General features: G+C 36.0%; 2 protein-coding genes across 2 annotated transcripts; one reads left to right on the top strand and one right to left on the bottom strand.

The window, feature by feature from the left end:
- Positions 1–2170: 2170 nt before the first annotated feature.
- Positions 2171–3110, top strand: EV154DRAFT_577673 (uncharacterized protein; the record flags this gene model as incomplete). Its single annotated transcript, XM_051606532.1, has 2 exons — positions 2171–2876; positions 2959–3110. 2 exons carry the CDS (start codon positions 2171–2173, stop codon positions 3108–3110), a joined length of 858 nt encoding a protein of 285 aa, XP_051452298.1.
- A 2269-nt stretch (positions 3111–5379) lies between these two features.
- Positions 5380–7032, bottom strand: EV154DRAFT_577670 (uncharacterized protein). The gene is made up of 8 exons (XM_051606531.1): positions 6958–7032; positions 6472–6893; positions 6245–6418; positions 6078–6179; positions 5974–6018; positions 5772–5916; positions 5616–5717; positions 5380–5559 (listed from the first exon to the last, which is right to left on the bottom strand). Exons 1-8 carry the CDS (start codon positions 7009–7011, stop codon positions 5449–5451), a joined length of 1155 nt encoding a protein of 384 aa, XP_051452297.1. The 5' UTR covers positions 7012–7032; the 3' UTR covers positions 5380–5448.
- Positions 7033–14262: the final 7230 nt, after the last annotated feature.

The raw sequence follows: 14262 nt of genomic DNA, 5'->3' as shown, positions 1-14262 counted from the left end.
CTAATGCACCACGACAATAAGAGGTAACTTCAACATGAGAATGGGTAAAAATAAAAACCTAATTATGAACACAGGTTTCAGACTGCCAAGACTTTATTTATAATGATTCCAACAATGCTCTTCCTTTTGCAGCTTGATATCGGTAAGTTATATATACCATGCTTTTTGACTATCATATTAATTGTTTGTTATTAGATTCCTACTTTTTACTGGTGCCATCTTAATCTTCGCCTACTTAATGACCGTAAAACTGCTTCTTATGACTCCTTTTTGACTTTCTTCAGGGTAAGATTTACAACATACTGTCTCGCTCAGCTAACGTATTGTCTTATAAATAGATTTCCAAGCTATGCCCCAACTTCAAGCCCTCTTTTGCATTCTGCTCAAATATCATCGTTGTCAAAAACTATATACGCACTGGTTGACAAGAATAGTAAACGTACGCTCGCCTTAGGACTCCCTCGTTTTTCAGTCGTCTTGCTGATTTTCTGTCTCGCTGTCTCGCTGTCTCGCTGTCTCGCTGTCTCGCTGTCTCACTGCGCCAATAGCTCTCTTTAGTAAACATAACTACGAAACGCTGCTTTCTACTCGTTTATTGTATTTGACGTGAACCCCATGGTTATAAAACTATATACTCTTTTACTTCCCCTGATGACTATAGGACCCCAAACAAGTACACGGTAAGGTAAGTTTTATAATTTGGAATGTGTAAATAGATCTAGTGTGTATACGTGTTTTTTTTTACAAAATAAAATTCTTTTCATCCCATAAATCCTATTATTAAGCCCATTGGAATACGTGTTTTTCTATAATTTAATCCAATGATCGTAAAGCATATCTGAATAGATGCTATAAGTAATCCAGTAATAAAAAGGAATTCATCATCATCTTGATTATTAAAGCCAATGATGTACGATCATATGTAAGATATGACAAATATCAAGTCAGTAATACCAAAGCTATATTATGAATCATCAAAGAAGCAGCCAGTATCATGTCCCCATCTATAAAATTTAGTGCAATGAAACCATGCTATATATCCAGGTATTAAGATAATTAATCCATAAGGACGGTACAGTCTTTAAGATAATTAATGCTAAAGGATGGTGCAGTCTTTAAGATAATTAATGCAAAAGGATGGTACAGGTATTACCATAATTAACCAGTCATAACCGGAGTTCCAGGTATTTGTATATTTAACGGAGTCCGGGTATGAACCATCAATTTGAATATTTAACCAGTCATAACTGGTCTTAACTGTATGTCAAAAAGTACGAGTGATATATGACTGCAAGAAACCTTTTACAAATCGGACGAACGTTTGGTCCCTCGATTGTCCATTCAGAATCTTAATTCTAGTTTTATTTAATGTGCGCTAAAGTTGGAGGTCAAGTTCATACACTGATGTCCTCATTAGCTATTAACAAAGCGGTTAATAATCAGCATATGATATAGATAAACTTTAAAGGCGGATTACTTGCTCAATTCGTATTTCAGAAATTTAAACTTAAATGCATATGAAGCGCGTTATAATCAGACATAGAATGCATATGCGGATGACCTCATAAATTGTTCCGTAAGTGATTTATAATTAACAAATCCAAAACACAATGTATTTAAAGCTAATTACTTGCTCAATTCGTAAGTCAGAAACTTAAAAATAACTGCATCCGAAGCGCGATAAAATTGGACATAGAATGCATATGCGGATGACCTCCTAAACTGTTCCCTAAGTAATTTATTAGCAACAAACAACAATACCAAACTTTGGGAGCTGATTACTCCATTAATTTCAAACACAGACACATCAAATAAATTGCATTAAATGCGCGCTTAAATTACACGTCTAATACATCTACGGATGACCACGCACGGTGTTTAGCCGCTCCAAAATAATTTAATAACCGAATTTTAAAACTATGACCAATAATTACTCCGTCAATTTTAATCGCAGACTCTCAAAAGTTGTTTTACGGAAGCGCCCGAATTTTGGCGAATTTTCGAGTACCCGGATGTCTGTGTAACCATACCCAATCAATCAGAATTCAGTTCTTGACCTATATTTATTTACGGCCAAAAAAAGGGGTATTTTTAAAAATCGAGGGGCTATAAAAAGGGGGGTTTTTTCAAAAGTGTTGTTCTTTATTCTTTTTTTTTAATTTTTTTTGAAATGGATGAGCAACATTTCGAACAAGTTGGAAGTTTATTTCACAATGACTTACAAAAGAAACCAAACGAAGCATTGGAAATACTCAAACGGTTAATGACAAGAGCCGGTTTTATTATTGGTAAGCAAGGGGAAACGACTCTTCTTGGAGGCTTCAGCCACCATTGTGTGGTTTTCGATGGTGAGCCATTACCCGTCATGACCACATTGAATGACAATGTGACATTGGCAGTTGACTCTGGTATCTTGACCCTGTCTGTCCCAGCAGCAGCATCAGCAGCAACAACAGCTTCAGCAGCAGAAGCAGAAACAACCACAGCTTCAACAGCAGCAGCAGCAACAAAAACACAAACAACAACAACAGCAGCATCAGATAGAGCACCTGCAGCAAGAGGATCGACTGTGGTAGAAGAGGTGCAAGCGGCAGTAGATGCTGCGTCAAGATTGACAGCGGAAGCAGCAACAGCATCAGCAAGTGAAATTCCAGATCAAGCTTATGATGATCTTCGAAGCAAAATGGTGATTCGCTTAGAAAAAAATAATACGCGTGCATATTTAACAACATTGACAGAAAGAGCCGAAGAATTAAATAATTTGGTTAATCAAATTGGAATTGGTGACGCATTTAGACGATCATTGGGCTCAGCTGATATTAAAGAATTTACTGGCGGAATCACCCAGATTGAAAAAACCATCACTTTTAAAAATCGTACCAGTCACGTGTTGCGAAATTTCTTGGCATTCTACCAATATATGACGTATGTGGAGTACATGTTACACCGCTTTTATAGTGCCAGTGAAGCGCAAGACGAGATGGTTCGAAATGGTGTTCCATCAGCTTCATTTTATGTCAAAAAAGTCAGGGGGAGAACGGGTCATGCGACTGTATGGTATGCTTGGCATGAAGGGAATTCTTGCTGTAGAAATTATTACTATCACCTAGGCTAAAAAAACTTACTTAAACAGAGTAAATGCGGACGAATGGGCGAATAGTCGTCTGGGGGGAAGCATCCGTTCAAATCTGAGCGGATAGTTGTCCGTGAGCGAGTATCCGTTTATTTTGGGTAAATAAACAATGGTACTCAAAAAATAAAATTACTTCATTTACTCAAAAAGTGTAAATATTCGTCCAGGGGTAACTGTTCGTTCATTTTGAGTAAAATATATAGGTTACCCAAAAATTTAAGCTTTTTTGTCCGTTCCATTTACCTGCAGTAGACGAGTATTCGTCTATGGGCGAATACTTACTCACATTGAGTAAATAAAAATCACTTCATCCGTTCCACTTTCCTGCAGCAGACGAGCATTCGTCTATGGGCGGATACTTACCCAGATTGGGTGAATAAAAATTGAGATCCAAACCTTAAAATTACTCATTCATTCCATTTACCTGAAGCAGACGAGTATCTGTCTTAGTGTCCTGTTGTCAAGAAGCCGCGTATACAAAAAAAATTATCTGCCTCCAGTCATCCCTCCGTCGTAACACCAACCTCTAAAAAGTACATATAAACGGAGTCTTTTTTTTTCCTTTTCTTTTTCCTTTTCTTTTTCCTTTTCCTTTTCTTTTTCCTTTTCTTTTCCTTTTTCCTTTTTCCTTTTTCCTTTTTTCTTTTTTCTTTTTTCTTTTTTAATATCTATTTTTTATCTTTTTACCTCAATAAATCAGTTTTTTTTCAAAATAAAATTACTTTTATTCGTTCTTGTTTCTTGTAACCATGTAACTGAATAAACGTCTGGACTTACTTCTTTTGCAATTACACTCTGGTAAACTCATCATTCCATCTCTGAAGTCCCTCCCCTTACATATCTCTCTTTTAAATTAGCATAGACAGGTGTATAAAGGCCGTGCTTGCAGTGTACTACGCCAGTGCTATAAGTAAGTGTTTTTCGTTTATGGCTTTTCCTTTTTCTAATTATCTCTTCAGACTTACGCTTCCTGCTTTTACCGTTGTGGCGGCTACTCTGTTTAGCAAAGGAATTAGTACGTATCAATTTTGAGTCTTCTTATCATTAACTAACCTAATATTCATTTAGAAAACTTTGGTTATCCCCCTTGTTTTTAGATTATACGTTGCTTCCTATACAGAATAATCAATGCCTTCATGTTATGCCATGTACCGTTTACTTTTTAGCTCATTTAAGTAGTAATCCTTCTACATGGCAATTTGTCCTCAAGTATCAAAATATAAATAAATCTTACTTTCATTCTTTTAAATAAAATATATAATCAACTTTTAAAACTGCAAACCAATTTTTTCAAACGAATGAATGTATTAAATGATTCAATATGTATAATTGAAAGTTTTTTATTTGGCTGAAGGCTGAAAGGGAGAGCTGATTTTAAAATATACACCCCCTTAATTATGCATTTAATCCGGTTTTTTTTTTTTTGGGTAAATGGGTAAACGCTTACTATAAATTCGTCTGAACGAGTAAATGGGTAAATTTACCCAATTCGTTTTTTTTGAGTATATGGGTAAACACTTACTAAAAATTCGTCCAAATGGACGGATCAGGCAAAAAATTATAGCCTTGGTGTACCTATAGAGAGAATAGAACAGATATTTCTATAAATTGTTCATTTACTTATATATTGATATACACATCTTATACGACTGTAAGTGTGTAAGAGAAATAGTGCATGGAATATTTGGATGCCTATTTTCTACAACTAAATATCCAAGCACCGATAAGATGTTCTATATTTATGATCACATATTTAACCAAGTCTTAGATAAAAATAATCAACCGATTGGATAAATGATCAGACATTACTAGATGTCCTACACCGCCAATAAAACATAAAAACCTTATGCATCTTTTAACAAGCTACCGTTACACAATATCTTACTGGTATTCTGTATTTTAAACGGAACTATAAGAGTGTCCCAGATCGGTTGATTCAGGGCGACGACACTTGAAATAAATTTTAACGAGTAGAATTCATTTCATGTAAAGCGGGAAACTGAGTATAGATTTATCAGATGACCAGAAAGTTTGACTCGACACAACTACCAGGAGAAGTTGTTCAATAGAAAAAGATCAATTAATTCATCGCAGCAGAGTTCTTCTAGTCTTTCTTTACCTCGAATAAAAAATATTCTTTTATCTCATTACTTTCCAATTGTATGAATTTTGTCAAATACCACACCCGCTCTCCCAAAAAAAAAAAAAAAAAAGGTATACATAACTATCTTACTATTTAAAAAAATGTTTAATTGTAATGGTATATTGTTGTAAATTATTTTGATGGTGTTAGAAGTATCAAACAGTAAAGATATTTAAATACGGCCCCTGGCAATAAGGAGCTGTATACTTCTGGACAATTCATTTCTTGTGGATACTTTAATTGTTCTGAAGATATTATCTTCGGCTGAGATAGGTTTCTTGGACTAAAATTCAATACAAGTTAATAGACAGGATTACTTAAAAATTTTATAATCCTTACCGAAGCAAATCTTGTGTAAAGGGATGCTGCTGGGTTCATAAACAGCGAGGCAGACCGAAGGAGATGTAGACCACAGTCGTGGTTATTGGTTTGTTGTGGAACCTAAACTCATGAAATTAGTATTTACATATGTCTGGTCAAAAACAAATTACTAACGTCGAGAATCTTCACAAGAACACGTTGAAGTTTACGCTTTTGTTCGGCCTTGTACTTCTGTCTTAAAAAGGCCTTTACAATATCAACGGACTTATATGACCTGTATGCCTTTCTTTGGAGGGAGTCCAGTACCATGACCACAGGCCTTATTATTAAAAAATGTTAGAATCGATGTAATTATGTTATGGTGATAAATGCTTACTTTCGGGAGGTGTGGCGGGTTACGACTATTAAATACCAGTGATTTCTAAAAAGAATTAAAAAAAAATAAGAATCCAGAAACATGATTAACATAAAAGAACCTACTGATCGCAAACTGGAATTAGCCAGAATCTTCTGTCGCGAACTTGTTGGTTTCTGAACCAGCCTGAGGTGCCTGCATAAAAATTTTTAGGAATACCATCAGATCTACATTTTCAGATAAATGGGTGGATTAATAAAATGTCAAACAACAAGTTTAAATATTTACATACTCGGATATTTTACGAAGTTTGGCAAAAAATTGCGAATCGAAAACATGTACGTCATTTGTTTTCTTTTCAAGAGACAAAGCAACATCAATAACCTTATCATTTAACCATCTCCTAGGCTGCAAGCTAATTAAATCACTGCTATAGAAACAGATTCTGCCGTGTTGGAATAGTATGCTATATAGTCTCAGTTAGCATTTGATAACAGAAAGAAAAAAAAATTCACCTACTTGCTGTCACTATCCGTTACTTCATTTTCTAAATCTTCATCGTCCGACGAAAGATCAATCACAATACTACTACTACTACCACTACTACCTAATTTATTGGCGCTACTTAAACATGACTCATCGGCGCCACTACCACTTGATTCACCATTTGGACCATCACCAATGTCATTTGGTTTACCACTAATGTCATTTGGTCTACCACAAATGGCACTTGGTTCAATCGCAGCAACCGTAGGTTTCTCCTCGGTTGTAGATCTGTTGGACAATATGTCAAAGGAGTTGATATAACTAAGTGCTCTACTAATAACACCTGTTGTTGATTCTTCTCGCAGCTTTTGCTTTTTAGGGACAACATCAACAGATTGATCACGCGATTTTCTCTTTCCTTTTTGTGGAGGTGAATTGCCCATGTTGGAATCCTTCTAGATTCAAAATTACGCGGGGTTAGTTCAGGTGAATTATAATAGATCGTTCAAATAAACATACGGAATGAGACTTTGTCTTAAGTTGAGAGTTTTTCGTGGATCTTTTGTTTTTCATGGTAAGATAATGTGGCTTTCAAGAAAAAAAAAAGGGTAAATACTGATACACGGTCGATTTACAAGGTCGATTTACAAGGTCGATTTGAAGTACCGACCCAGAAATACTAAAAAGCATGACGTAGACATTAAAAACTTCAAAAAGCGTGACGTAGACATTCAAAACATCAAAAAGAGCGTCCTTTCATTTTGGCTAATATTACGCGCACCATACTTTTTGCTTGAAAAAAATTCTCGCGCATTATAGTGTTTTGTGACGGTCAACTTGTATATTCCGGGTCGGACCAAAAATAATATTTACACATAAAAAATTCTTCTAGCGCATCATGTTTTTTTCGCTGGCGGACCATACTTTTCCCCTGGGGCACCATACTCTTTTTACGTTGGCGCGCACCGCAAGTTTTCGCGCACCATACTTTTTTTCGCGCACGACATTTTTTTTTTGCTTTATTCTTTTTCTTTTAAACTTTTATTTTAAAATGAATTCAAACGATTCACACTAATCTTTGAATGAAAGCCAATTGCTAATCAACACTTTTTGGGCTGTAATTAACTCCGCTGAAGAAGTGAAAAATAGTTTCGAGGAGATCTTCGACAAACAAAACGAGGAACAAACCGATGCTGGAGAGTAACTGTCAGATCAGTATGACTGGGAATGTCTTACTGACCCGGAAGAGGAGAATATCCGCGTCAAAGCTACATGAGATGTCCCTTCATTTGCTGAGACTGTCCAGCAGAATGTACGTGTCATTGAGGTGAAGGCTGCTTTTGAGGCCGAATTTCCAGTTGAAAAATCATTCTTGGACAAGGAAGCTGCAAGACTTCAAATACAGTCTTTTGGTAGGACCAAGAATATCCCTTTTGAGACTCTCAAAAGCGACGAATCTTACATTAAGTTGATTTGTAAGCATTTTCGTAACTATCGTTCTGCCAGAAAGGGTGAAAGTAATTATAACCATAATCTGGCATATGGTGGTATTTTAATTTGCCAAAATTAATGTATCTGCGTGACACGATCATGACACCCTTTGAGCGAGGATAGAAGGGTGTATTATAACAACAGATAGCTCGAGGCTGAAGATCAAGAACTTGCAATTAGTCTCATGCGTGCAGGAACAACACCAAGTGAAACGTTAAAGGTAAGGTTGAAAATTGATATGGAAAAATTAATCGTTAGTAGTGTCGTATTTGGGTACGATTCACTTTTAAATAATTAAGCAAATCGTTTAAATAAAAACACTAAAAAATTTAAATAGCCTTCAATGTTGCATACCAGCATACACATATATACTGCTACACAACGTCTGCTACTTCGAGTACATATTTCTATATTAAAGATTACATAATTGGCCAAAATACGATATACGAATGACAGTTAGATACAGAAAGCAGTACCGCTGAGTTACGATATCACCGATCGAGAAGAGAAACTTCTCAGATCAATCAAGAATTATAAGAAACAGAAACTTAATATTCAGTGCAAGAAACAGTGTCTATTTGCATGGAACTGGTGCAGGATGTTTGGAAAATTCGTACCTCTTTTTTTTATGAAAAAAAGAGAAGCCGGTTAAATGGTTTAATCCATCGAAAAATGAAGAGAATGATGTCGTACGCAAAAAGGAGCTATGGTGTATGATATCTAATAATCGTTCAAATGGGTATCTGTCGGGATCGAGGCTATATACTTAATATATGACTCTATCTACACTTCTTAAATCTTCCATTTTGATAATCCTAAATATAATTCTTATTGGTACTTTATATTAAATACTGATCATTTACTTTATGTACAGGCTTGATCTCATATCATCCTTCATACAAGTATAAGGCATACATTTAAATAATAACATGAATATGAAAACATATGAAGGTTACATCAGCCACGTTGAGGTGCCACAGCTATCTTTAATAAGAACTACATTTTCCCCTGAATGTTGTGCTACAAGACATACACGGTTTAAGAATGAATGTTATTGTTATTGTTATTGACATCTCATTATGGTCTTTCTATATGGGATCATTACATCCGAGTATTATCTGGATAAATCTACCCACAACCGTCATCAGCCCATCTGTGATCAATGTCTGAAATAATGTGTATATAAAGACCCCCATTTATTTGTTTAATAAAGCTTAAGTTTATTTTTGCAGTTTGATAATTTCACTTTGTTAAATTTCACATTTTATTCTTAATTCGCTATTATCACTCTCGAATTTCTCAGTATCGCGTTGTAGTGAACAGATTCTTTAAATTCAATATTAAAGTAGTTTTTGGAGACCGTAGTATCAATAAATTCTAATCGATGGTCATATGAAATCACATAAGGGGTTAGACCAGAACAGTAAGAGCACTGCAGCAGTTACACTTAAAAAAAAACTCTTACCCTTAAGAGCACTAAAAAGGTTGTGTGTACCGGGATAGATATTTTTTGTTTTCTCTGTACGATTTCTTCCTTGTCAAAATAGCTGGCATTGTTTATTTTATTGAAGAAGGAAAAATGGATGATTGTTGCTACATCAATTTTCAACTTTGGAAAACGTGAAGGTAAGACAAACAAAACGTTCAGGACATTGCTCGAGGCAAAAACCTTAATTTTACATATTAAGCCCCACTGCTAGGTGCTCTAAAAGTAAAACAGGTTGTTTTAATATGATATAAAGATATCAGGAATAATGTAGACTTTCGATCGTAAATGCACTGTTTAATAACGAGGAATGTAGTTCTGGCGGCAACTTTATTTAAAAAAAAGCAAAAAAAAGCAAAAAAAAAGAAAAAAAAAAAGGTTCACAGTTAAAAATAGAATTATCATCTCATCATAAAAAAGGTCTTTTTTCCCCTTTCAGATATTTTTTATTATTTTTTGCCAGAATGATTCTTCATCTTTGTAAATACGACCAATGCTTAAGAAAAAATCCTCAAGGAGTCGAGCTCCGTATCACCAGCTACAACTACCATTTTAAAAGACAAATCCGTTTCAATGCACTGATGTCTGGCAGTAACAACAGTAAGACATGTCCTTACTTTCTTCAGGTCAAAAACAAAAAAATATTAACAGCCTAAATAGAACGTCGAAGAACGAATGAGGTTGAAGAGAACATTCCCAACGTTGAGGCAATTGCCGTTGAACAAGGTTCATGCACATTGTTAAAAAAAAAAACTTTCATCGCAAACTAATTTTACAAACAGATATCATGAATGACATAAGCAGCAATAATGTCGAAGAATATGAAGACAATAAGGGGTCTCAGTTTGAAAAAAAAATGGGAAACATTTTTGGGAAAGTTTTTTTAGCCAATCAAAGCGCTTTCCCACTTTTTCAACTTTCCCAAAAAAACTTTCCAACTTTTTTTGGGAAAAGATAGATACAATTCTTTCCCATTTTTTTTTCAATAAAAGTTACAAAATGCCCAAGATCAGCAATAAACAGGCACTTGTAGAGAAACTAAAAGATTGCTTACGTATAGAGGAGAAGTACTTGACCGAGATTCTTTATGATGACAGTGACGATGAAGAATCTCAGGCAATTAGTGCCAAAATTGTCAAAGAATCATTAAAACGACACAAATATACGAAAGCATTGCGTTTTTTGAATGAGAATAGATATGCCTTAAAGCGAGTTCATTCTCATAAGCGTAAAGGGGACTATCTCGAGTGGCTTATGCTACAAACTGACAGAGTATTTAGAAGAGAAACTAGAATGCCAACCAAGCAAGCCTTTTATAATATATGCGATAGAGTAAAAGACCACATTTGCTATAACGACTCTGATGCTGCCAGAAAACAACGCAGTGTACATTTCCAGGTTGCTGTTGTTCTTTATCGACTGGGTCTTTCTGGAGGTGGATCAAGTTTGGAGAACGTCGCAACGCATTGTGGAATTGGAGTAGGAACTGTCAGACGTACACCCAACGTTTTTTTATTGCCATTTTGTCAATGTCAAAGAGTGGATTTGTTGGCCGAAGGAAGACAAAAAAAAAACGAATAATAGAGGCCAACGAGAAACGATTTGGTTTCCCAAACTGTGTTGGGTTTGTAGATGGCTCTTTAATGGATTTGGAGTTTCGACCCAAGTGGAGAGACCAAGAGTTTTATACCCGAAAGGCAAGCTATGCCATTCAGAACCTGGCCATTTGTGATGATAAGCGAAGAATCAGGTACTTTGCTACAGGTATCTTTGGATCAGCTCACGATTCGCGTGTATTTACCGAAACAATGGGGGTTCATCCAGAACGTTATTTCGCCGATGGGGAGTACATCCTTGCAGACTCTGCATATGGATGTACACATTATATGATCCCCCCATATAAGAGGCCACCTAATGGAGAATTAGATTCAGAAAAAAAGAGATTCAACAAGATGCATTCTGGAACAAGAATTGCCATCGAGCACTGCTTTGGTATCTTGAAGTGTAGATTTGGAAGTTTGAGGATGATTCGTCAACAAATCAAGAACATAGACAATATGGCCAATGCTTTCCAGTGGATCAAAGTCTGTGTAATTTTACACAACATGTTGATCGATGAACCTAAGGATATGAGATTGGTAAGAAAGGCGGAAAGACTTCTGTTGATTGAAAAAGCAATGGGAAACACGGAAGAAGAACAGGAGGACCGTGGAACTATGTCTTTCACCACCATAGACTCTCCCACTGGAATCCAGTTAAGAGATGGAGTATGTCGATACATACTAGCACGCAACCAATAAGCATGAATGAAGTATATCAATTTTGAAAATTATAATTTTTTATTTTTAAGACAAATTTGAAGCCTCTGCTTCAGGTTCAGATGTGCCAGCGTTATTCAATAACTCCATGATTTTCTTCATGAGATCTTGAACAATTGATGAGGTAGGATCTAAACCAGACTTCAACAAAGTTCTAAGAATTAACCTTGTTTCAGTCAGTTGCTGCACCTTCATCTTCATCTTGGCCATCTCCTGCTTCTTTTCCTGCAATTGACTGTAGATGGTTGTATCTACGGGTTCATCCAAAATAGACTTGAAGTCCTGGTCGAAGGTAGCAGCACCAGAACTTTTCTTTGCTTTCTTGACAGGAGGAGCAACATTGGCTTCATCTTCACTGGAGTCAGACACCGTTTCCACTACATTGGTACTCACAGGCACTTCAGTGGGAGTAGACTCAACATGTCTTGTCTCATCTTCTTCATCTTCTACAGTTTCTTCCACTTCAGAATCCTGGGCACCTAGAATATCAGGAACACCGAGATCGACACGACGATCTTGAAGAAACTCTTCCAATTCATAATAATAAGGAAAGACATCTTTAACCATTTCTAATGTAAGTGAGATATTAATAACTTAATCTGTACCCATTTTGACTCTTTACAACTTACTTTCGAATTCTTTTGAACCAGTATCCTTAGTTTCTCCCTTTGCGCCGTTTCCGGTTTGCAAACAAAGTAAACCTGCTTTACTGTAATCGACCATGTATTTCTTCATTCGTGCACGAATGTCTTCCATCGTACGGTAAGTTACTTTTTTTTCACAAAAATAATCTAAACACTTTAAAGCTAATCTTCTCTTGGACATATGAACTCTATATGCGCCTTTTGGTTTTTGGTTGGTGTGAGAAGGTTCAAGTTTTTTGCATTATTATCCAAAAGGAAAACAAGAAGGCGGGCATCTGATGACAAATTATCATCGCCTGCTACATCAGTTTCCCACTTAACCTGAGCCTTCTTTGTTTTGGTAGCTGTGATGGGCTTGGAAGGTGTCTCCTCTGGTTTAGTAGTTGTCTTTAATGGCTTGACAGCTCTTGGCTTGACAGCTCTTGGCTTTGGGTTTGGGTTGACAGGTGTTGGCTTGGAATTGGCAGTACGCTTGGTCATGTTAATAGTATTAAAGAAGTCTATTATTGATCCAGGTTCAAACTTCGTTCTTTTATACTTTTAAGATATACACAAATAACCAATCGCTGACCTGAAATCACATTAAGTCATCAGTAACGGATGTTATATTGGTTGCAAACATGCTCATTAATTCTATGTCTTTGTTCGCCACTTTTCTATCTTATCTAAAATTGATACGACTTATCGGATACACATTTATAATTTTTATTGCGTATATTACTAATAGATACAATCATACTTGATCATTAAATGTGGAAATGATTTGAAATTTCGGGTTTTTTCTTTGCATTTATAAAATGGGAAAGTTATCAGGGGAAATATGGGGGTCTCAATTTGAAAAAGTGGGAAAGCGATTTTATTGGATAAAAAAAAGTTTCCAATTTTTTTGGGAAACTTTTTTTTTTCAAACTGAGACCCCTTAATGTGTCATTGACTCCAGCTGTCTTACAATTTAAACTTTCCAAAGTGGAAGCAAAGATTCAGGGATTACAAGAGGAAATAACTAAAAAAGATTCTTTGCCGGCTCGAAAGTTTTGGAGGGAAACAGGTTAATCTTCACCTTCCTTTCTGAAACGTTCTATAACTACTGAAATTACCAAAAGCTTTATACCTGAATTACTACAGCTGATCACGTCAGCATCTTGTACATGTCCAGCAACTTTGACCGACGCAGCTCACTCTTTTTACCAAAGATTATACACTCCAGACAATATCAACTTAAATGTAACTGATCTGCTGGCTGAGACGATCCACGATAGCTCGGTACTTGACGACAGTCAATGTGAATATCTCGTATCTGAATTTACGGAAGATAATTGACTGGACGCTACTAAACGGTCTCCTCCATAAAGTAGTCCAGGTAGAGATGATATTCCGTATCAAATCCTGTTCCATGTTTTACATAATGCTGCTGCAATACAGGTGTCTTTGTAAGTGTACAATGATGCTCTTTTAAAGAGTATTTTCCTCTCAATTGGAACAAGACGTGCAAGATTCTCCTTGCTACAAAAGGAGATCTCACAAATCTTATGATCATAGACCAATTAAGCTTATCAACAGGGATGCCGAATTATTCACACGTATGCTGAACGCTCGCCTGATGATGTTCATAAATGACTTGATCAGTCCACAACAGATAGGATTTATGCCTAGCTAGTTTATTGGCGAAAATGGAAAAACTCTGGAAACGGTAATGTCTATCGCTGAGCACACGTCTTCTAAAGCCATTGGGCTATTACTAGACCAGGAGAAGGCCTATGATCGAATTCATCCAACATACCTCGCCCGAATGATGAACAAATTTGGAATTCCTAGCCCGATAATGTCGTCACTGTGCGCGCTGTTTTTTTACTACAGAAATCTATATTAATATAAATGGACACCT

Source organism: Mucor mucedo, assembly GCF_025094135.1.
Source record: "Mucor mucedo strain NRRL 3635 chromosome Unknown EV154scaffold_151, whole genome shotgun sequence".
NCBI classification, from domain to species: Eukaryota; Fungi; Mucoromycota; class Mucoromycetes; order Mucorales; family Mucoraceae; genus Mucor; species Mucor mucedo.
This window is presented reverse-complemented; position numbering and strand designations above follow the sequence as displayed.

What these genes read in the sequence shown, in the direction of transcription:
- EV154DRAFT_577670 (XM_051606531.1), bottom strand. Translation starts at nt 7,011, where the DNA reads ATGAAAAACAAAAGATCCACGAAAAACTCTCAACTTAAGACAAAGTCT. An exon ending in TTAAGACAAAGTCTCATTCC is followed by an intron (nt 6,894 to 6,957) that starts GTATGTTTATTT and finishes TTTTGAATCTAG; the next exon opens with AAGGATTCCAACATGGGCAA. An exon ending in GTAACGGATAGTGACAGCAA is followed by an intron (nt 6,419 to 6,471) that starts GTAGGTGAATTT and finishes GAGACTATATAG; the next exon opens with CATACTATTCCAACACGGCA.